The sequence below is a fragment of the Phyllobates terribilis genome, unplaced genomic scaffold (genome assembly GCF_046119375.1).
Source record: "Phyllobates terribilis strain yellow unplaced genomic scaffold, ASM4611937v1 Scaffold_2__4_contigs__length_985480577, whole genome shotgun sequence".
Classification (NCBI taxonomy): Eukaryota; Metazoa; Chordata; class Amphibia; order Anura; family Dendrobatidae; genus Phyllobates; species Phyllobates terribilis.
Window position 1 is genome coordinate 75,252,006 of NW_027362762.1, and position 23,363 is coordinate 75,275,368.

Here is a 23,363-nt window from a genome sequence, read left to right on the forward strand (position 1 = left end):
CCTGTACTGTGATATCGCTGTGCGTATTATCCCTGTACTGTGACATCGCTGTTTGTATTATCCCTGTACTGTGACATCACTGTGTGCATTATCCCTGTACTGTGATATCACTGTGTGCATTATCCCTGTACTGTGACATCACTGTGTGTATTATCCCTGTACTGTGACATCACTGTGTATTATCCCTGTACTGTGACATCACTGTGTGTATTATCCCTGTACTGTGACATCACTGTGTGTGTTATCTCTGTACTGTGACATCACTATGTGTATTATCTCTGTACTGTGACATCACTGTGTGTATTATCCCTGTGCTGTGACATCACTGTGTGTATTATCCCTGTGCTGTGACATCACTGTGTGTATTATCCCAGTACTGTGACATCACTGTGTGTATTATCCCTGTACTGTGACATCACTGTGTGTATTCTTCCTGTACTGTGACATCACTGTCTGTATTATCCCTGTACTGTGACACCATTGTGTGTATTATGCCTGTACTGTGACATCACTGTGTGTATTATCCCTGTACTGTGACATCACTGTGTGCATTATCCCTGTACTGTGAGATCACTGTGTGTATTATCCCTGTACTGTGACATCACTGTGTATTATCCCAGTACTGTGACATCACTGTGTGTATTATCCCTGTACTGTGACATCGCTGTGTGTATGATCCCTGTACTGTGACATCACTGTGTATATTATCTTTGTACTGTGGCATCACTGTGTGTATTCTCCCTGCACTGTGACATCACTGTGTATTATCCCTGTACTGTGACATCACTCTGTGTATTATCCCTGTACGGAGACATCACTGTGTATTATCCCTGTACTGTGACATCACTGTGTATTATCCCTGTACTGTGACATCACTGTGTGTATTATCCCAGTACTGTGACATCACTGTGTGTATTATCCCTGTACTGTGACATCACTGTGTGTATTCTTCCTGTACTGTGACATCGCTGTCTGTATTATCCCTGTACTGTGACACCATTGTGTGTATTATGCCTGTACTGTGACATCACTGTGTGTATTATCCTTGCACTGTGACATCACTGTGTCTTATCCCTGTACTGTGACATCGCTGTGTGTACTATCCCTGTACTGTGACATAGCTGTGCGTATTATCTATGTACTGTGACATCACTGTCTGTATTATCTCTGTACTGTAACATCGCTGTGTGTATTATCCCTGTACTGTAATATCGCTGTGTGTATTATACCTGTACTGTGACATCACTGTGTGTATTATCCCTATACTGTGACATCACTGTGTGTATTATTCTTGTACTGTGACATCACTGCGTGTATTATCCCTGTACTGTGACATCACTGTGTGTATTACCCCTGTACTGTGACATCACTGTGTGCATTATCCCTGTACTGTGACATCACTGTGTCTTATCCCTGTACTGTGACATCGCTGTGTGTATTATCCCTGTACTGTGACATAGCTGTGTGTATTATCTCTGTACTGTGACATCACTGTCTGTATTATCTCTGTACTGTAACATCGCTGTGTGTATTATCCCTGTACTGTGACATCACTGTGTGTATTATCCCTGTACTGTGACATCGCTGTGTGTATTACCCCTGTACTGTGTCATCGCTGTGTGTATGATCCCTTTATTGTGACATCACTGTGTGTATTATCCCTGTACTGTGGCATCACTGTGTGTATTATCCCTGCACTGTGACATCACTGTGTATTATCCCTGTACTGTGACATCACTGTGTGTATTATCCCTGTAATGTGATATCACTGTGTGCATTATCCCTGTACTGTGACATCACTGTGTGCATTATCCCTGTACTGTGACATCGCTGTGCGTATTATACCTCTACTGTGACATCACTGTGTGTATTATCCCTGTACTGTGACATCACTGTGTGTATTATTCCTGTACTGTGACATCACTGTGTGTATTATCCCTGTACTGTGACATCGTTGTGTGTATTATCCCTGTACTGTGACATCACTGTGTATTATCCCTGTACTGTGACATCACTGTGTGTATTATCCCTGTACTGTGACATCACTGTGTGTATTATTCCTGTACTGTGACATCACTGTGTATTATCCCTGTACTGTGACATCACTGTGTGTATTATTTCTGTACTGTGACAACACTGTGTGTATTATTCCTGTACTGTGACATCGCTGTGTGTATTATCCCTGTACTGTGACATCACTGTGTATTATCCCTGTACTGTGACATCACTGTGTGTATTATCCCTGTACTGTGACATCACTGTGTGTATTATCTCTGTACTGTGACAACACTGTGTGTATTATTCCTGTACTGTGACATCACTGTGTGTATTATCCTTGTACTGTGACATCACTGTGTGCATTATCCCTGTACTGTAATCTCTGTAAACAGTTTGGAAAGCCTGTGTGCAGCTCTGTGGATGCCCATTGTGATTGGTACAAGGATTTCCCAGCCCTTTAAACTTTAAAGAAGTTTTATTACTGATGGAAAAACATGCAGAACATTAGTTATGAGTAGCTAGAGAGATTTGCTTTGCATAGACTTCGAAGAGCTCGGTGACAAGTCCTCTGTAATGGTAACAATGACTGTCACCCAGCTTTCCCAGACAATTCCTATTAGATAGAACACAATGTAAATAAGTAAATAGATACGTTTGTTATTCATTAGTGTGGAAAAGCTGGGTGACAAGACAGTGGCAGGGTGGCAGCATGTGAAACAGATATAACTGTGACACATTATACAGTAAAAGAAGAAGACGATCACTTTTGTGTTTCCTTTATTTTAGCTGCTGAATGCAATGACATTAAAGCTGTCGTTTACCGAATCGCTCTAATTAAGAACAAGTGCCTTCTTTTCAGATTCAAAATTAGCTGTGAGTTTCGCTCGAGAGACTTTTTTTTATTTTTTTATGGCCATGATTGGATCCAGGCGGGAGAGCTGGCGTTACTTCTACAGCTCTCTATCCAGCAACCTTCATCTTCTCCAGCATCTGCGGTCTGCTGGGTTTTCAGAAGGAAATCTGAAGGTTCCTCAAGTGTTTTGCATCTCTTCAAATAAAAAGAAGAAGATGATGCGCCTGTATGCCGCTGCACTGATCTTCTGCCACCTTGTTTTCCATAGAGGAGAAAGCACAATGACCAAGGAATATTCCATCCCCTCCGCAAAGGTAAGACCATCTGATCTCCTGTGCGCAAAACTAATAACTTATTCTGCAAGTCAGCACAGATACGTGCAGAAAATCTTCAAGGTTTTATTTCCCTTTTCCCTTGTTTTGTAAAAAAGTCCTTAATAAAAAGTATATTATTGAAAATCTTAAAGGGATTCTCTGTAGTCATAAATATGGCTTATTTATTTATTTTCCTCTCTTATATAGCACCATTAATTCCACATCATCACGTTTAAAGGAGTCATGTCATAAGCAAGCACATAAAGTTATGTAGATTTGTAAAAGCTGTATCTTCATAGACATACATGATCATACAGTATATAGAAGCCAATATATGCACACACCTTAAGGCTATGTTCACACAGCATGTTTATTTCAGCATTTTTCAGATTCAGTTTTTTATGCTAATTTTCAGCTGCCTTTTGCAGTACCAGGAAAGTCTATGAGAAACCAGAATTCTCGGTTCACACATCATGATTTTTTTTTGTTCAGGATTTTGTGCCTTGCATGTTTTTTGGGAAAATAGAACATGTCACTTCTTTCAGAGTTTTTTCAGCATTTTTTTCACCCATAAGAAGAAATGGGTGGTGAAAAAAATGCATCAAAAACACATCAAAATTTGTATCAGCGTTTTTGATGCCAAAATAGAATGGGGTTCTTTTTTTTTCCACAGAACTTTATGTACATCCACAAAAAGAGACAGAAGGACAGTGAAAAAAATGCTGAAAAAACGCATCAAAAAAGCACCAAAACTGCAAGAAAAATCCTGAATAAAATGCCCTTGAAAATCAGGTTTTGCTGCAGTGCAGAAAATTGACGCCAAAAAAACCATGATGTGTGAACATAGCCTTAGAGGGCAATGCCCCAGGGTCTCAACCATTTATGGGTCCTCTACATGACTCCATGGCAAAAACTAGCTACTAGCTTCTCAAATTAGGCTTGCAAGGTTGGAAATCCAGGATGTGGGTACTGTTATATTGGCACTTTTATTTAGGCAGTATATATCAGTATTTTCTTTATATTATTTTGCACGTGAAATAATTTTTGGACATTGTGGTCACATTTAGCACTGCATGATGGCCTTATTAATAGACATACAGATTACGCTAGCAATTTTGGAAGTACAGGATGTGAGTGCTGTTATATTGGCACTTTTATTTAGGTATATATCAGTATTATTTTTATATTATTTTGCACATGAAATCATTTTTGGACATTGTGGTCACCTTTAGCACTGCATTATGGCCGTATTAATAGACATACAGATTACGCTAGAAATTTTGGAAATCCAGGATGTGGATACTGTTATATTGGCACTGTTATTTAGATAGTATATATCAGTATTATTTTTATATTATTTTGCACATGAAATAATTTTTGGAGATTGCAGTCACATTTAGCACTGCATTATGGCCGTATTAATAGACATACAGATTACACTAGCAATTTTGGAAATCCAGGATGTGAGTACTGTTATATTGGCACTTTTATTTAGGTAGTATATATCAGTATTATTTTGCCGATGAAATAATTTTTGGACATTGCCGTCACATTTAGCCTTATTTTTGGACACAGAAGGGTTCTATTGTTTGTGTGGTCGACCCTTTTTTTTGCTATTATAGCTATGATTTCATCATGTTTTACTTCCTTTTCTTTCTAAAACATTCATCTCCAATATTTTTTTTTGTAGTCCTGTGGTCTCCATGGACTATGATCCTGCCCTGATACTGATATGAGTCAATAGTACTTCTTCCATATCTGTAAAACTAAAATACACATCTATGTCATTATCAATAACAGTCATAGACGTGTAGCAGTGCCTCATTTACCTGTTATGGGCATAGTGTTCTTAAAGGGGCAAAGATTTATTGCGTATTCATGCGGTATGGCGTTTCGATTAGAGGGGTGCATGCGCGGCTTTATCCATTCACTTCTATGGGAGTTCTGAAATGCGAATGCAAGTGCAAATTCATGGCTACCTCTGCAGTCACAGTGAGAGTTGGAGTAACATCCCCTTTAATATTTGCAGTAGCTGCAGTACTTTTTTATGTTGTTTGCTCCTACATGACGTATGTATTTATTAACCTCTTTTATGACTGAGCGATTTTCTGTTTTTGCGCTTTCGCTTTTTCCTTCTCCTTTTTTTTCTAAGAGCCATAACTTTATTATTTCTCTGTAAAGTTGGAATCTTGAATGATACTATTTATTTTTGCCACTGAAAAATTGGATTTTTTTTTTTATAAAAAAATGCAGTACCTCTATTGTTTTTTGGGGGGTTTAGCTGTTTACGGAGTTCAGAGTGCTGTAAAAATGACCATCATCATGATTCTTCAGCTCATTACCGTTATGACAATAGGCTGCACCAAAAGAGTGAATGACCACAATGAGGACGTATATCATAAAAAATGTAAATTGTAATAATACATAAAGTTAAAAACCATATTAAGTGGGGAGTGATACACATAGAAATAAGAAAACATATCAAAATAACATATGTGTGGAAGGGGTTAATAAAAAACACTATGTTCTCAGTGGAATAATAATATGAAAATGGGATATAGCAGGTATATATCAAATAGACAAAGAAATTGATAAGTAACTAGATAAACTGCATATATTCATTAAGGGACATACTGTACCATAAAAAGAGAAAATACATGCAATGGGGATACATGCAATGTTTGGAGCTAAGAGCCAAGTTGGTGTAAGGAGATTTATAGGCCATGTGGTGCTCCTCTGGGAAATTAAATATGCAAATAGCCTCTTCAGAGAGGAACTAGAACTCTAGTGCCACCTACTGGAAGTAGCAACCCTTAAAGTCAATATCCTTTTTAAGAGTTATATATTGTTATGTTTTCGTGGATAAAATTAGCCACATTTTTATATTTTTTTAAACTGGGGAAAGGCAGGGTGATTGAAGTTTTATAATTTTGTTAATTTTTCTTAATATTTTACAATTTTTTTTTTAATTTACACTTATTTTTAACCTCATTAGAGGTCTTGAAGCTACAATGATTTGCATCGTACTGCGGTATTGCAGTATTATTATGCGTTTGTTATATCGTGCTATCATATTCGACAGCGCTTTACAGACATTATCATCACTGTCCCCATTGGAGCTCACAATCTAGATCCCCTATCAGTATGTCTTTGGAGTGTGGGAGGAAACTGGAGAACAGTACGTGGGAGAAATCACTTGTCCTATGAAGTGTAGCCTGTGGCTGGGCTTCACAGGAGTTTCTAGGTTTCAGCAAAGGGGGCCTTCAGAAGCCCCCCGGCTGCCATGTAACCCACCAGCACCCCACAATCTCATTGCAAGGGGAAACGATGGGTGGCCGAATGAGTGGTAGTGCCCATCATAACCATTTAAATGCCATTGCCAGAGATTGACACATTTAGAATTCATTATACAATGGACACAGCCTTTCTTAAAAAGGTTGTCTCATCACAGACAATTATGGCAGGTCCGCAGGAAACGGCGTTCCGACTGGACAGGTATTCGTGCATGCGCAGCTTTATTCATTCATTTCTATGGCAGATACGAAATTCAAGTGCAGGTGCAAATGTGCCACCTCATCTCCAAACCCAGGGGCTAGAGCAGAAGATCCGGGAGCTCTAATTCTACTAAAAATACCATAAATGCCTGCTATGATATTGTAGAAACTGCTCTGATTTTTTTATGTATTTGTTATAAAAAGTTTTTTTCCGTTACAAAAACTAATTTTCAAAGCTGTAATTCTGAGCTGATAGAAGGGGTCCCTTGTTCAAGACCCCTTTTTATCAGTGACACATTCTAGTCGACCAGTCACATCTGTGAACTATTTGGCTATCCAGCTGATTTTAGTGGGACCTGTGTAATGCCTCATTTCTCATGTGCAGGGGATTTGAACAGTTAAGACCCCGCACATATGAGACTAATGTGTTAGACAAATGATGATCGAGGGAGTTTAGGATCCGGTTTGTCCAATTTCAAACTGGAAATCCTTTTGTTCTCCCTGAGACAAGCCACCAGGGATGTCTGCCGAGCACTCCTGTGTCCTCTGTAAGAGAGTCACTGCCAGACATCTTTGGCAGCAGCTTGTCTCAGGGAGAACAAAAAGATCTGCAGTTTGAAATTGAACAAACCGGATCCTAAGCTCACTCGATCATCATTTGTCTAACATTGGCTCTCTTATGGATAACACAGGAGTGCTCGGCACAGTGAGCGCTCCTGTGAATGGGAGAGACGGTCGAGATAGCTGCCGGACGAACCAAAGTTCAGCTGACAGCCATCTAAGGTGTATGGTGGGCCTTAATGTCAGATGTTCCCCCAAATCACTGCTGATTGTGTCACACATGTAGATCGTGGACCCACTGTGCTACAAGCCGGGCTTACCCAGGAGGGACATGACTAAGCGGCTACCTGGTGTTCACTAGAGCTCCTACTGGTGGAGTTAGGCTTGCACTGCAGGTAGCCACCAGGTACCACTCCTGGGCACTGCAGCAGCCGACCCCAAGGCTCAGGATCACAGTCTTGGACATGGACTCGGAGTCACTAGCAGGACAGGATTTGGATACTGGTTCTGGTTCAGACAGTGCAGATTCTGGAACATAAGATAGGATGGACACTGGTACTGGTTCAGGTACTGCCAGACTGGCTGCAGGCTCAGGTACTGCCAAAACTGTTTCAGGCACATGTACCGCTGAAGCAGCATCAGGAACAGGTTCTGGTTCAGACAACTCGGGTTCAGGAACAGGTTCTAGTACAGACAACAACGGTTTCAGAAATAGGTTCCGGTTCAACACACTAGTTGCTCACACACTGATTAGGGAAATTACAGGGGTTGCTCAGACACCTCCCTACTGGGAGGATGCCTTATATACCTGATGCCTCCCAGCTATTGGCTGGGGGCATTTCCAAAGTGTGCGCGCTGCCCCCAGGTGCACCACCGGGAGACCTGTGTGGCGTGCGCAGGCCCAGGGAAGAAAGAAGCAGGGGCGGACACAGACTTTAGTGGGCCCCTGTGCAAGAAATTTTTGCCCCCCCCCCCGCCCTTCATAGGGCAACAAAGTTATGTAAACATAACCCCCCCATGTGCAGCTCTCATCCCCCCCATGTGCAGCTCTCATCCCCCCCATGTGCAGCTCTCATCCCCCCCGCGCAGCTCTCATCCCCCCATGTGCATCTCTCATCCCCCCATGTGCAGCTCTCATCCCCCCATGTGCATCTCTCATCCCCCTCGTGCATCTCATCCCCCCCGTGCATCTCATCCCCCCCGTGCATCTCTCATCCCCCCCGTGCATCTCTCATCCCCCCCATGTGCATCTCATCCCCCCCGTGCATCTCTCATCCCCCCGTTCATCTCTGATTCCCCCCACTCCTAGTTAATTAATTGTATTTAAAAAAAATAAAACTTGTTATACTTACCACCATGCGATCCCTGCAGAATCCTGGCGCTCGTCCACGTCGCTGCCACCAGGTTCTCCTGACTTCCGGCCATGTGACGGTGCCGTCACATGACCGGAAGTCAGGGGAATCATGAAGGCGCTGCCGCAGCAGCACTGCGCTAGTACACAGAGGAAAGCAGTGCTGAGATGTCCCGGCGCTTAGCGCTCAGCATGGGGCCGGGGGCCCAGGGCCGGCTCCAGGTTTTTGTGTGCCCCGGGCGAAAGAGTCTCAGTGGGCCCCTTTAACACATACCACGATTCATGATGCACAGATACCGAAGAGAAATATATATGACTCGCCCCCTGGGCCGTGGGGTACCCGGAACTGGGCTTCTGTACGATGCTGGGGGTAGTAGTGGCAACCCGATCCCGTGGCTCAGGGTGGTCAGATCCAATTGTAGCAGTCTATTTATCAGTGTTTTGAATGTCCGACTACGCCACCCGTGGATTGCGGTCAGGGATGACCGCCGCTGCAAGGCAGACCGCTGAGGCTGATGTTGGTGTGCAGCACAGGGATAGGATGACTCCCCACGGGAAGAGTGTAGCCTCAGGGCAGTGTAATAGGATGCTGGGGGTGATGGTGCAGGCGCAGCATAAATCACACAGAGTCTAATGGTGCAGTTCAGGCCTTTTACTCACAGTTGTTTTCCAAGTCACTTCTGTCAGCAATGACTGCCCAAGCCGTGCTGCGTCCACCAGGTGAGGGGCTCGGTCAACCCCCAGGCAATTCAGGAGTATGGCACAGGACCCCCTTCTATCCTTTCTCTGGCCTCTCGTGCCCCACCAGTGACCACGCTTCTGTCCGGCTGCCTCGGACATTCTCTGGTAAAACTTGGCGCCAGTTTCCCTGACCCTATGTGGTGCCTTCCTAGTGGGTGTAGCACGGGGTCGCACCAATAAATGATTACGACCTCCGGTTCTTGGCTGAGGGATGATTTACCTCCACCAACTTGGGAATCCGGTACCCTTCCACGGCCTGACCCTTCACCCGATATAACGCAGGTTTGCAATGGTTGCTGTCCGTTCTGCTCTCTTAGGGTCCCTTCTGCCTTCTTGTTTCTGGAGCCTTTCTACTCCTCTGTCTCTTCTATTTCCTTCCTTCTCCTTCTCCTCTTCTCCTCTCTGGCCCCGGCCTTCTCTCTAGGCCTGCCTCGTGTAGCTGAGCTCAGGCCGAGCCGCAGCTCCCTGTCAGCTCTCACTGACTGTACTTCTCCACTGAACCTCACTCTAAAGATGGCTCCCACCTTTTATCTGTTTCTCTGTCCCTGAGCTCAGGTGACCTACACCCAATGAGCTCCTTCCTATGCTCCAGAAACCGTCCCCTACTGCTCCTACATCACTGGGTTCTCTCCCCCCTCCCCACTCCAGCCAGGGACATGGTCAGTTGTGCCTGCATAAATGGGAGCACCGTCGAGCTGTCCGAGGACATAGTCAGTCGTGCCTGCATAAATGGGAGCACCGTCGAACTGTCCCCCGGAAATGGGGTGTGTGTGTGTATGCAGCTAACTGAGCCCTGGTCCACACTCCATCCTTACCTGGGAGTAGAATATCACACCTCTGGTTGAGGTGCAATACCCCTGTAGCAACCGAACCCTTGGGGCGCTACATTCCCCCCTGGTAAACCACAGCACGTCCTCGGGCTGGAACAAAGCAAAAGACAATTCAAAAACATGCAAGTTTTTAGAATGCATTCACATATAAGATTATAAACCATTATAACTCATCCCTTTATGGGAGGCAATTCTTCTCTTTTAACTTTACTAGCACATTTTCTCTTTCAGCAGTTATTTTAAGACTTTCTTCACATATATAAAACAGTATAAAACTCTTTTCACTTTTATAATCACATCTATCACATATAAAACATTTTTCTTGTAAACATTTTTCATGTAAAACTTTTGTTAACTGGTCACAGCGCACTCTGCAACCAGGCGTCCATCTTTCTACAAAATGCAAACTTATAAACACAAACATGAGGGACCCGTTCGTAAACCCTCAACATAGGCCCTGGGGTGGCTGCAGGGCGTAGGTGATCCGGTAGTTGGACCCCACCTTCGGCCACGCCAAACGAGTTTTTGTCCAGAGGTAGACGTTGCAGTACTTTTATAAAACCAATAGGGGGCGCTTTAAGAAGCGCAACTATTTACAGGGGTCGGCCGCTCCCAGTTCTCAACCGGATGGGAAAGGGGAATGGCTGCTCTCAGTCCTCAGCCAGGTAGGGAAGAGGGATGGCTGCTCTCAGTTCTCAGCCAGGTGACTTGGGGGTTAACTTTGAACGGGCAACAGTCCCAATGGGGGCAACAAAAACAGTTCCTTGTACCCTGTCGGGTAACTACTCACACTTGCTCGTTGCCGCTCATCAGTAGCGGTATCCTCCTGATGCTCCTTCTTCCTCCTCATACTCTTCAGACCCGTCCGGGTCATCTGGGTAGCAATGCTCCTGGTACTGTTCCTCCTCCACCCTCGGGATGTTAAGGGCGTACCACCCCCGCAGACCCCTGTGCCTGGTGTAGAACACTCGATCTCCCGGGAATAAATCCCGCTTCGGGTGTCCCGCTGGCAGGTGACCCTCCACATCCCTCCTGTCAACATGGATGTCTGTGGCGGTGGCAGAGTCCCGAATGAACCCCCACCCTTTCGCCTGGTGGAACTTCACCACGGTCCCAGCTGTTTTAGGACCGCGTGCTGCATGGGGGTTTCGGCGGGTGCGCGTCTTCTCCTCCGCGCTTCGGGCCTGCAACTGCTCCCTCTTCCGGTGCCGTGCCCGCTCCTCCTTCGCAAGCTGCTCACAGATCTCCCGCCTGCGGACTGCGGCCATCCGTGTCTCCTGGGCAAACCCCATCACATCCTCCCCGGTTTGGTCCCATCCTACCTGGACCTCTTCCTCCAAGAACTGAGAGACGGTGACTGGCTGTGGTAAGGGCAAGAGGGGAGCGAGCGGGGCCTCGGCCTTTGCGGGCAGGTTTTTCCGCAGACTGGGGTGAACCCATCCCTCTGGTACGGGGACTGGCTCTCCATCCGGACCGGTCAGTTGGGCATACAGGTCCGCGCCCAGGGGTGGTGGTTTCGAGATCGGGGGCGCCAACGGGCGACAGGTGCTTGAGGGCACCAGGCCTTGCGACCAGGCCTGAGCGGGCTGCTCTCGGTCACGTCTGGGGTCAGGAGGCACAACGGGGGGCGTGGTTCAGCGGCGGTCTCCGCGGCTTGCAGCCCAGGTGTTTGCGGCGGGAGCGTGGAAGCTGCAGCGGCTCCCGGGACTTCTGGCTCCGCGGCGGGATCCAGGGGTAAGCTTGCGGCGTCAGGACCCGGGGCATGGGCGTCCGCCTTACCTGCCTCCGCGGCAGCGCTGTTCTCGGCCTCTGGTCTCCTCTCTCTGTCTTCGGGAGCAGGCGCACTGCCGGGTGCTGGCAGTGTCTCTTGCAAACGGGTCGCGACCCGCCAGGCCATCTCTTCCCTCCATCCGGCGATGACGTCCCTCTGCGTTCGGACCATCCTCCGGTCCAGCTCCTCCAGCGCAGTCCGCAGGAACTCAGAGTCTTCTGCGGGGAGCTGACCCATCAGCTCCGTGAGGCTGTACGGGGACGCCTCGGCCTGCAGCAAGCCGCTTGCCAGGGTGCTGGAGTTGGCGCTCCTCTCCATCTCCGGGTGTGATCTGGTGAGACTGATCCAAACCACACCCTGCCCCACGGTTTTCTTCTCTTTCCGCCCCTGTTGGGGGTGGTCCTGGGGCAATCTGTTGACAATCACTCTCAGGGGCAGCCCCCCCACCTTGATGGACATCTCTACAGCCGCACTCATGGCTGTTGGGGGTGGGCTCCTTCTTTGGCACCATTCTGGGACCTGACCCACGATGGGAGGTGGCTTCCTGTTGTCTTTTGGCACGCACATTATGGCGTCCGTTCTTCTGGGGCGGGCGCCATTTTTAATACAGTGAAACAGTCTCTTTTCAGGCACGCAACACCCGTTTGTGGCGGGTTGGTCACAATCCTGCCGACTACGCCAAAGCTGACTCGCCCCCTGTGCCGTGGGGTACCCGGAACCGGGCTTCTGTACGATGCTGGGGGTAGTAGTGGCAACCCGATCCCGTGGCTCAGGGTGGTCAGACCAAATTGTGGCAGTCTATTTATCAGTGTTTTGAATGTCCGACTACTCCACCCGTGGATTGCGGTCAGGGATGACCGCCGCTGCAAGGCAGACCGCTGAGGCTGATGTTGGTGTGCAGCACAGGAATAGGATGACTCCCCATGGGAAGAGTGTAGCCTCAGGGCAATGTAGGAGGATGCTGGGGGTGATGGTGCAGGCGCAGCATAAATCACACAGAGTCTAATGGTGCAGTTCAGGCCTTTTACTCACAGTTGTTTTCCAAGTCACTTCTGTCAGCAATGACTGCCCAAGCTGTGCTGCGTCCACCAGGTGAGGGGCTCGGTCAACCCCCAGGCAATTCAGGAGTATGGCACAGGACCCCCTTCTATCCTTTCTCTGGCCTCTCGTGCCCCACCAGTGACCACGCTTCTGTCCGGCTGCCTCAGGCCTTCTCTGGTAAAACTTGGCGCCAGTTTCCCTGACCCTATGTGGTGCCTTCCTAGCGGGTGTAGCACGGGGTCGCACCAATAAATGATCACGACCTCCGGTTCTTGGCTGAGGGATGATTTACCTCCACCAACTTGGGAATCCGGTACCCTTCCACGGCCTGACCCTTCACCCGATATAACACGGGTTTGCAACGGTTGCTGTCCGTTCTGCTCTCTTAGGGTCCCTTCTGCCTTCTTGTTTCTGGAGCCTTTCTACTCCTCTGTCTCTTCTCTTTCCTTCCTTCTCCTCTTCTCCTCTCTGGCCCCGGCCTTCTCTCTAGGCCTGTCTCGTGGAGCTGAGCTCAGGCCGAGCCGCAGCTCCCTGTCAGCTCTCACTGACTGTACTTCTCCACTGAACCTCACTCTAAAGATGGCTCCCACCTTTTATCTGTTTCTCTGTCCCTGAGCTCAGGTGACCTGCACCCAATGAGCTCCTTCCTATGCTCCAGAAACCGTCCCCTACTGCTCCTACATCACTGGGTTCTCTCCCCCCTCCCCACTCCAGCCAGGGACATGGTCAGTTGTGCCTGCATAAATGGGAGCACCGTCGAGCTGTCCGAGGACATAGTCAGTCGTGCCTGCATAAATGGGAGCACCGTTGAGCTGTCCCCCGGAAATGGGGTGTGTGTGTGTATGCAGCTAACTGAGCCCTGGTCCACACTCCATCCTTACCTGGGAGTGGAATATCACACCTCTGGTTGAGGTGCAATACCCCTGTAGCAACCGAACCCTTGGGGCGCTACATATATATAGTGCAATGCAAAGATTTCACTTCTTACATTACATGAGTGATATTTATTGTAAATTCCACATTAGCTCAGAAACCAGCAAATCGCTCCACACAGTATACTGGCCCCCATAAAATTCTCCATACAGGAGACTGGCCCCCATAAAATGCTCCATACAGAATACTGGCCCCCATAAAATGCTCCATACAGGATACTGGCCCCCATATAACGCTCCATACAGGATACTGCCCCCCATATAATGCTCCATACAGAATACTGGCCCCCATAAAATGCTCCATACAGAATACTGGCCCCCATATAACGCTCCATACAGGATACTGGCCCCCATATAATGCTCCATACAGAATACTGGCCCCCATAAAATGCTCCATACAGAATACTGGCCCCCATGTAACGCTCCATACGGAATACTGGCCCCCATATAACACTCCATACAGGATACTGGCCCCCATATAACGCTCCATACGGAATACTGGCCCCCATATAACGCTCCATACAGGATACTGGCCCCCATATAACGCTCCATACAGAATATTGGCCCCCATATAACGCTCCATGCAGGATACTGGCCCCCATATAACGCTCCATGCCGGATACTGGCCCCCATATAACGCCCCATACAGAATTCTGGCCCCCATATAACGCTCCATGCAGGCTGTTCCCCACACATAACGCTCCATGCAGGCTGTTCCCCCCACATAATGCCCCATGCAGGCTGTTCCCCTCCATATAGGATGTCACCCCCCCTTATAATGCCCCATGCAGGATGACACACACCCTCCTTCCTTATAATGCCCCATGCAGGATGTCACACACACCCCCTCCCTTATAATGCCCCATGCAGGATGTCACACACACCCCCTCCCTTATAATGCCCCATGCAGGATGTCACCCCTCCTCTCTTATAATGCCCCATGCAGGATGTCACACACACCCCCTCCCTTATAATGCCTCATGCAGGATGTCACACACACCCCCTCCCTTATAATGCCCCATGCAGGATGTCACCCCCCCTATAATGCCCCATGCAGGATGTCACCCACACCCACCTCACCCCCCCTCCCTTATACTGCCACAGGCCTCCATACAATAAAAAAAAATCAAATACTCACCTCACGTCTCACCTGCTGCCGCTGCTCCAGACTCCAGCGTTGCCGGCCTCATCCCTCTCTGCGCTGTGACTGCTCAGGAGAAAGCGCGGTGTGAAGACGTCACCGCGCCCTCTGACCTGAGACGTCACAGTGTAGAAGCCGCGGAGGATGCAGGAGCTGCTGCGGAGGCATGTGGAGGGGTAAGTAGTGTGTCGGGTGCCGGGGCCCTGAGCAAGCGGGGGGGGGGGGGGGGGGGCGGGCGCTGACACCGCTCTCCTCCGCTCACTGGTCCCATAGCGCGCGGGGTGCCCGACGGTGAGGGCCCCCCCCCGCCTGCTCAGGGCCCCGGCATTTTCCCGGGTGCTGATGCCGGCCCTGCGGGGGCCCCATGAGGAGACGCACAAGAGGGGGGCCCCAACGGGGCTCCGAGGGGGCCCCGACCGGCCGTGCCCCATACTACAGTCAGGACAGTCATTCCCTGATGGCGGCCCTGTTAGAGGCTGGAGGGGCCCCCTCTCCCTCGGGGCCCCCGTTCAATGAACGGGCTGCACGGGCGGTAGGTCCGCCCCTGGAAAGAAGCCACAGCAGGGAACAGTGACACTGCCGTACGACCGGGGCGGTGAGTATGTCGGCGTCCCTGTTTGGAAGAGGGAGATGGACCATGCAGGGATGCCGGCATTGGCGTGACAGATTGCCAGTGATCCCAGCAGCAGGACAACCTGTGATCAGCTTATTGTTAAGGGATCCTTCTAACAAGTAGATTAATGAAGTTACAGTATAGCCCCATTATCTGACATACAAAGTCTTTACACAATGACATTATTATACTGGTGGCCTAAACCCATGGAAACTAAGGACAGCTGAAGTAGACACCTAGCCGGTGATGACGACCTTCCTGCTTTGCTGACTGACTGCTAAATCCATTAACTCAGAAGCTGGAACATTTTCATTCCTCAAGCTACAAAGTGGAATTAGGACGTAACGCTTGTCTATTAGGAATCCTGCATCTGTCTGGTACATAGATGGCATATAGAAACCGAAGACACTAATAGGATTCTATAAGGTGCTGCTACACCTAGACTTTACTGGAGCGATCTACTGTATTTCTAGCCATACATCATACAGTCTCCGTGTACCACCAGCCTTAGGGCTTATTAAGAGATTTTTTGTGTGCGTTCATCAGTGTGTTGGATCCAATTTCCATCTGTTTTATTGTCCCTGCATTCATTTTTCCCATCAGTGTGGCACCCATTTTTCTCATATGCAAAAAAAAAAAAGTTAATTCAATCCTTCTCCTATTTATTAAACAGTAAAAAATGGACAAACGGGTTGTCCGGTTTATAATGTGATTTTTGAAAATTGCTACCAAATCCTTGCATGGAAGCATTTAAAAAAATTGCACATGATTTGCTTAAAGGGAATCTGTCACCCCCTGGGCGATTTCAGACCTCTACTATGGCCATACAGGGTATAGAAAAGTAAATCTATACTTACCTGTATGGCCCATAGTAGAGGTTTGATTGCAGAGAAATCTGGTTTCATAAAGTCTGTTTTCCAGAGGCTTGGCTTCCCCCGGACGCCAAGCAAACCCCTCCTGTCTGCTTACTATTCCCCTAAATCACCGCCTCTCTGCTAAATTACAATACCCCCCCCCCTCCCCTGCACGTCATGGGGCCCTGTGATGTGCCCTGCTCTGCCTCCCCTCCCGCACATTCGCAAAGCTTGCTTCCGGCCCCGTTTGACTGCGTACTTCCAGCGGAGCAGAAGTCTCTGACTCACCGTCGCCTGCGCAATACAAGGCTGCGGCGCAGCCAAACGGGGCCGGAGGGAAACAAAGCGCGCTCCATGGGAGCGGTGCTCTGCGCATGCGCGGGAGGGGAGGCAGAGCAGGGCACGTCACAGGGCCTGTGACGTGCAGGGGAGAGGGGGGTATTGTAATTTAGCACAGAGGTGGTGATTTAGGGGAATAGTAAACAGATAGGAGGGGTTTGCTTGGCGTCCCCCGGACACCAAGCCTCTGGAAAACAGTCTTTATAAAACCAGATTTCTCTGCAATCAGACCTCTACTATGGGCCATACAGGTATGTATAGATTTACTTTTCTATACCATGTATGTCCATAGTAGAGGTCTGATGTCTCCCAGGGGGAGACACATTCCCTTTAAAGATAGTCCACCAAGAGTAATCCTACTAATTCTTTATGACAATTCTCATGATATTTAGAGATTGCTTGGATTGCATAACAAAATGTCTCGCTATGCAGTTAATGAGAACCTGTAGGGTCGGATAGTTATAAATATAGGGTTAATCCGCAGGTTAATAGAGTTAAAAAGCTGTCCGCCGCCTCACTGAAAGCACCACTACCATGAACTGCTGGCATTTAGTTATACAGGCACTATCCCACCTGACAGGTTCCCTATAAATGGTCCTAAAAGGGGGAAACTGAGAATGTAGATTATGTTGGATAGAAGAGCACATGTATCAGGGATTTCCGCTTGCTGGGGAGCAGTGCGCTCCTGAAGATTGACTGTTCAAACTGGCATCATGGTTGCGCCACTGGCCCGAATTGTGTGCCCTCTGATGCTGCAAGCAGCCACATCTTTGTCTCTGCAGCATCTTTGTTTCTGCAGCATTTTTGTCTCTGCAGCATCTTTGTTTTTGCAGCATCTTGGTCTCTGCAGCATCTTTGTTTCTGCAGCATTTTTGTCTCTGCAGCATCTTTGTTTTTGCAGCATCTTTGTCTCTGCAGCATTTTTTTCTCTGCAACATCTTTGTTTCTGCAGCATCTTTGTTTCTGCAGCATCTTTTCTCTGCAGCATCTTTGTTTCTGCAGCATCTTTGTTTCTGCAGCATCTTTGTCTCTGCAGCATCTTTGTCTCTGCAGCATCTTTGTCTCTGCAGCATCTTTGTTTCTGCATTTCTGCATATTTGTTTCTGCATCATCTTTGTCTCTGCAGCATCTTTGTCTCTGCAGCATCTTTGTCTCTGCAGCATCTTTGTTTCTGCAGCATCTTTGTTTCTGCAGCATCTTTGGCTCTGCAGCATCTTTGTCTCTGCAGCATCTTTGGCTCTGCAGCATCTTTGTCTCTGCAGCATCTTTGTTTCTGCGTTTCTGCATCTTTGGCTCTGCAGCATCTTTGTCTTTGCAGCATCTTTGTCTCTGCAGCGTCTTTGTTTCTGCGTTTCTGCGTCTTTGGCTCTGCAGCATCTTTGTTTCTGCATCATCTTTGTCTCTGCAGCATCTTTGTCTCTGCAGCATCTTTGTCTCTGCATCATCTTTGTCTCTGCAGGATCTTTGTCTCTGCAGGATCTTTGTCTCTGCAGCATCTTTGTCTCTGCAGCATCTTTGTCTCTGCATCATCTTTGTCTCTGCAGGATCTTTGTTTCTGCATCATCTTTGTTTCTGCAGCATCTTTGTCTATGCAGCATCTTTGTCTCTGCAGCATCTTTGTTTCTGCAGCATCTTTGTTTCTGCAGCATCTTTGTCTCTGCAGCATCTTTGTCTCTGCAGCATCTTTGTTTCTGCAGCATCTTTGTTTCTGCAGCATCTTTGGCTCTGCAGCATCTTTGTCTCTGCAGCATCTTTGGCTCTGCAGCATCTTTGTCTCTGCAGCATCTTTGTTTCTGCGTTTCTGCATCTTTGGCTCTGCAGCATCTTTGTCTTTGCAGCGTCTTTGTCTCTGCAGCGTCTTTGTTTCTGCGTTTCTGCGTCTTTGGCTCTGCAGCATCTTTGTTTCTGCATCATCTTTGTCTCTGCAGCATCTTTGTCTCTGCAGCATCTTTGTCTCTGCATCATCTTTGTCTCTGCAGGATCTTTGTCTCTGCAGGATCTTTGTCTCTGCAGCATCTTTGTCTCTGCAGCATCTTTGTCTCTGCATCATCTTTGTCTCTGCAGGATCTTTGTTTCTGCATCATCTTTGTTTCTGCAGCATCTTTGTCTATGCAGCATCTTTGTTTCTGCGGCATCTTTGTCTCTGCAGCATCTTTGTCTCTGCAGCATCTTTGTCTCTGAAGTATCTTTGTCTCTGCAGGATCTTTGTTTCTGCATCATCTTTGTTTCTGCAGCATCTTTGTCTATGCAGCATCTTTGTTTCTGCAGCATCTTTGTCTATGCAATATCTTTGTTTCGGCAGCATCTTTGTCTCTGCAGCATCTTTGTTTCTGCAGCATCTTTGGCTCTGCAGCATCTTTGGCTCTGCAGCATCTTTGTTTCTGCAGCATCTTTGTCTCTGCAGCATCTTTGTCTCTGCAGCATCTTTGTCTCTGCAGCATCTTTGGCTCTGCAGCATCTTTGGCTCTGCAGCATCTTTGTTTCTGCAGCATCTTTGTCTCTGCAGCATCTTTATCTCTGCAGCATCTTCGGCTCTGCAGCATCTTTGTTTCTGCAGCATCTTTGGCTCTGCAGCATCTTTATCTCTGCAGCATCTTCGGCTCTGCAGCATCTTCGTCTCTGCAGCATCTTTGTTTCTGCATCATCTTTGTCTCTGCAGCATCTTTGTTTCTGCATCATCTTTGTCTCTGCAGCATCTTTATCTCTGCAGCATCTTTGTTTCAGCAGCATCTTTGTCTCTGCAGCATCTTTGTTTCTGCAGCATCTTTGTTTCTGCAGCATCTTTGTTTCTGCATCATCTTTGTCTCTGCAGCATCTTTGTCTCTGCACCATCTTTGTCTCTGCGTTTCTGCATCTTTGTCTGCAGCATCTTTGTTTCTGCATTTCTGCATATTTGTTTCTGCATCATCTTTGTCTCTGCAGCATCTTTGTCTCTGCAGCATCTTTGTCTCTGCAGCATCTTTGTTTCAGCAGCATCTTTGTCTCTGCAGCATCTTTGTTTCTGCAGCATCTTTGTCTCTGCAGCATCTTTGTTTCTGCAGCATCTTTGTTTCTGCATCATCTTTGTTTCTGCATCATCTTTGTCTCTGCACCATCTTTGTCTCTGCATCATCTTTGTCTCTGCGTTTCTGCATCTTTGTCTCTGCAGCATTTTTGTCTCTGCAGCGTCGGTGTGCAGTGGCATCTTCAGAGCAGCGCTTACAAGCTCTAAGCAGTAAACCCAACCTTTCTAAACTTGAGAGCCACTTTCAGCTCTGAGAGATGGTCAAGAGCCACAAACAGTGCCCAACCTCACAGCACCTCATTATCGGTATAATGACAGCCAAAGCTTCCCCAAAGACCGCACACCGAGACCTTGTGCACCTTCTTTATAGGCAGTGTACTTACATCCAGGGGGTCCACTTTACCCCCATTCGGTATTCTCGCATCAGTCACACTCAGCACACTATTGCACCCATCTTCATGCACCCTTGTGACTGGCAGTATCATCCTGTCTCCAGCTTAGCATATACATCTCACACCCTTTCCATCCAAATCTGCTCTTTTGTGCAGGGCTACTCACAAACGTCACCATCTGGAGAGCTTTATTTCATAGCTGTTTGCTCGACTTTTCCGTAGTGCGCTAAGTTGGCAGGTAGCTGCGAGCCACACATCAGGGGCCCACGATCCAAATGTGGCTCCCTACACCCCTGCTCTAAAGCAAAGAGCTTTTAAGCACTGTGATCCTTGTTTAGGAATTCGGCCACCTATGATAGACGGCAGAGGTGACCAGTAACCTAGGTAAGGATCCGTAAACTATAAAATTAAAATCTCTTTGTTCTTGGAGAGGATTTTGCATAGTTGCTTGCTTTTACAAGCACTTTGGAATTTTAACCAATTAAAGGAGTTTTCCACTACTTTCACATTGATGCCCTATCCCTATCCAAAGCACCGCAGGAAAGCACTTACGGCCGGCGGCCGGCGCCGGCACCAATAACCGCGTGCGGGACCCTGGCCGATCATACATTGATGCCCTATCCTACGGATAGGGCATCAATGTAGAAGTAGTGGACAACCCCTTTAAGAAGATGAGAAAACCTCGTTACTGGCCACTATGGAGCATAACCTGTGTCCGGTAAGGACGACAGAAACTTTACAGAAATGACCATACTGTCAAGGGCATTGATGGTTCCTCACATATTTCATAGTACCACTTTAAACGTAGTACTTAGCTTCCCTGCTTCAGGGGTATCAGGATAGTAAAGCTGACTATACAGATATCTGTCATCCAACCAATCGATTGGCTGACAGCTATCTCTCCCAACTTCCCCATACACAGGATCTCTCGGCTTGGTTGAATGTTTCTGTGTTATCTATGATACAGCCTCTGCCAGAATTATCTAGCAGTAGCCTATCTCTCCACTGAACTAAAGGATCTGGCTATTGAATTCCTTATGTCCCTCTAAATAATCTGTTAATGGACAGTAGAGAGGTACCAACATACATTAGATCGTTGACCAATATTGCTGAAATTTGGGGACAGTGGCATATCGCTAATAGCGGCAGACCACTTAGCTGCTATGGGACCAATCCAAAAAAGCGCCGCTTTCCCCACCCGGAGTCTCAATTTCAATGGCATCTGCTTCTTCAGGAAACAGATACGGTTGAATACAATGGTGGAACAGGGAGCCATTGACTCTCAGCCTGTGCGTCTTCAGACTCAGCAGATCAGGTTCAATCCCTAGATTGTGCCTTCTTCCCAGTGTTTCAGTCCACACGGCATAGACTGGAGCAACGTATGAGGGAATAGGTCTAGGGGAGTATATTTTATTTATTTTGCCAGGCAGCTGTGTGACCTCATAATGTGAGAGAGGGGCTGCGGAGGGGGACATCTTACTGTGAGTGAGGTTTTGTGGCATTATACTGTGTGTGGGGGCATCATACTGTGTATGGTTCATGAGGATCATCATGGTGTATGGGAGGCCATCAAAATGTGTGGTGGGGCTGTGGGGATATCATATTGTGTGTGGGGGCCATCATACTGTGTGTAGGGCTGTGGGGGCCATCATACCCTATGGGGGTGGGCTATGTAGGCCATCAAATTGTGTGTGAGTTGTAGAGGGCCATCATACTGTGTGTGGGGTACTGTGGGGCATCATACTGTGTGGGGGCAATGTAGGGGCATCATACTGTGTGGGGGAATCATACTGTGTGGGGCAATGTAAGGGCATCATACTCTGCACATCAGAGGTACTGTGGGGGAATTCACTGTGGTGGTTTCATACTGTGTTTGGGGCATTTTGGAGGGCATCATATTATATGGGGACCATGAAAGTAGTATCGTAGTGAGTGAGAACACTGAGGGGCTTCAATAGGGGCAAAATTACTTTGTAAGTGTCTCAATACATGTGGCGCCCAGGGGATGGGGACTACTCGGCGCCCGGGCCTTAATGTCTGGTCTTGGGGATGTCGCGGTGGTCGGCTCCCGGGCCCGTACCCTGGGGTCTCTCTTAAAAAAGGGAAAAGGAAAATGTCAAAGTTCGTGACGCCACCTGTGGTGTCTGGTGAGGACCACCAGCGCTGCGGCAGTCCACTGAGGCCGGTGTTATGGCAGCTATGATGGTGTAGCTCCCCACAGGTGGAGCTAGGCCTCAGGGCATCGGTGTTTGGTAAGGTGCACGATATGGCGGTGACCCAGCCGGGTCACAGGAAAAATGATAGACACACTCACGTTTGGCTTCAGTACCTTTTTACTGGTGGAGTTGCGGTACCGCCCGGAGCACTGTAGGGTGAGGGGTGCACTGCAGGTCTCTCCCCAGGGAGCAGGTATGGGGCCTCCTGTGTCCTTGCCTCTCGTGTAGTTTATGGCCTGTCTGAAACTAGGCCTAACTTAGTCCTTGTGATGCGCTGGCTGACTTGGTGTTAGGGCCTTTTGCTGAAGAGCACGCTCCTGGTATGGCGGAGCCTCCGTGCCTCCTGGTCCTGCTACGTGTCAGCTCCTGGGCTATCCTGAGACCTGAAGTCTTCCAGGAAAGATCCGGCTATTTTCCACAGAGGGTATACTGCTCTGCAGACTCGGAGCCGGTGTCCGGTATATTTCTGGGGTGAGCTTATGAAGCTCCTCTGTCCCCAATGCTACTGTTCCACTAGCCTTCGGCCTACTCTGGGCCCTCACTAGGCTATACACACTGGCAGTTAGCTGGCTGCCTCTTCTGCCGCTCTCTAGAGCGTCGGCAACGCTCCTAGCTGTCTCTTTCTCTCTGGCTGCAGCAGACTCCAGACTGTTCTCTCTCTGCAGAAACCTGCTGAGTCCCTCTCTGCCTAGCTCCACCATCCCTATTTATATATCCCTATAAGGCTCCCTCTGGTGGTTCTGAGGTAGGGTGGAGGTGTGTGCATGCTCTGAGGGCCTCTTGTGGAGAAAACCTGAAATGCACCCCCCCTTGGATCTGTGACTCCATGCACAGCAGGGCGTCACATTCCCCCCTAGTTGAAATCAGCACTCCCGGGCTGAAGCACATTTTGTAATTACAAAAATAACAAGCTTCCCT

General features: G+C 48.0%; 1 protein-coding gene across 1 annotated transcript in view; it reads left to right on the plus strand.

The window, feature by feature from the left end:
- The first annotated feature begins 2,911 nt into the window (after nt 1–2,911).
- The window catches only part of ANGPTL5 (angiopoietin like 5), a 109,846-nt gene continuing 89,394 nt past the window's right edge, over nt 2,912–23,363 (plus strand). Inside the window, exon 1 of the mRNA XM_073669697.1 lies at nt 2,912–3,165. Coding sequence (XP_073525798.1) covers nt 2,914–3,165 — 252 coding nt within the window. The 5' untranslated portion in view covers nt 2,912–2,913. The remainder of the gene's footprint in view (nt 3,166–23,363) is intronic.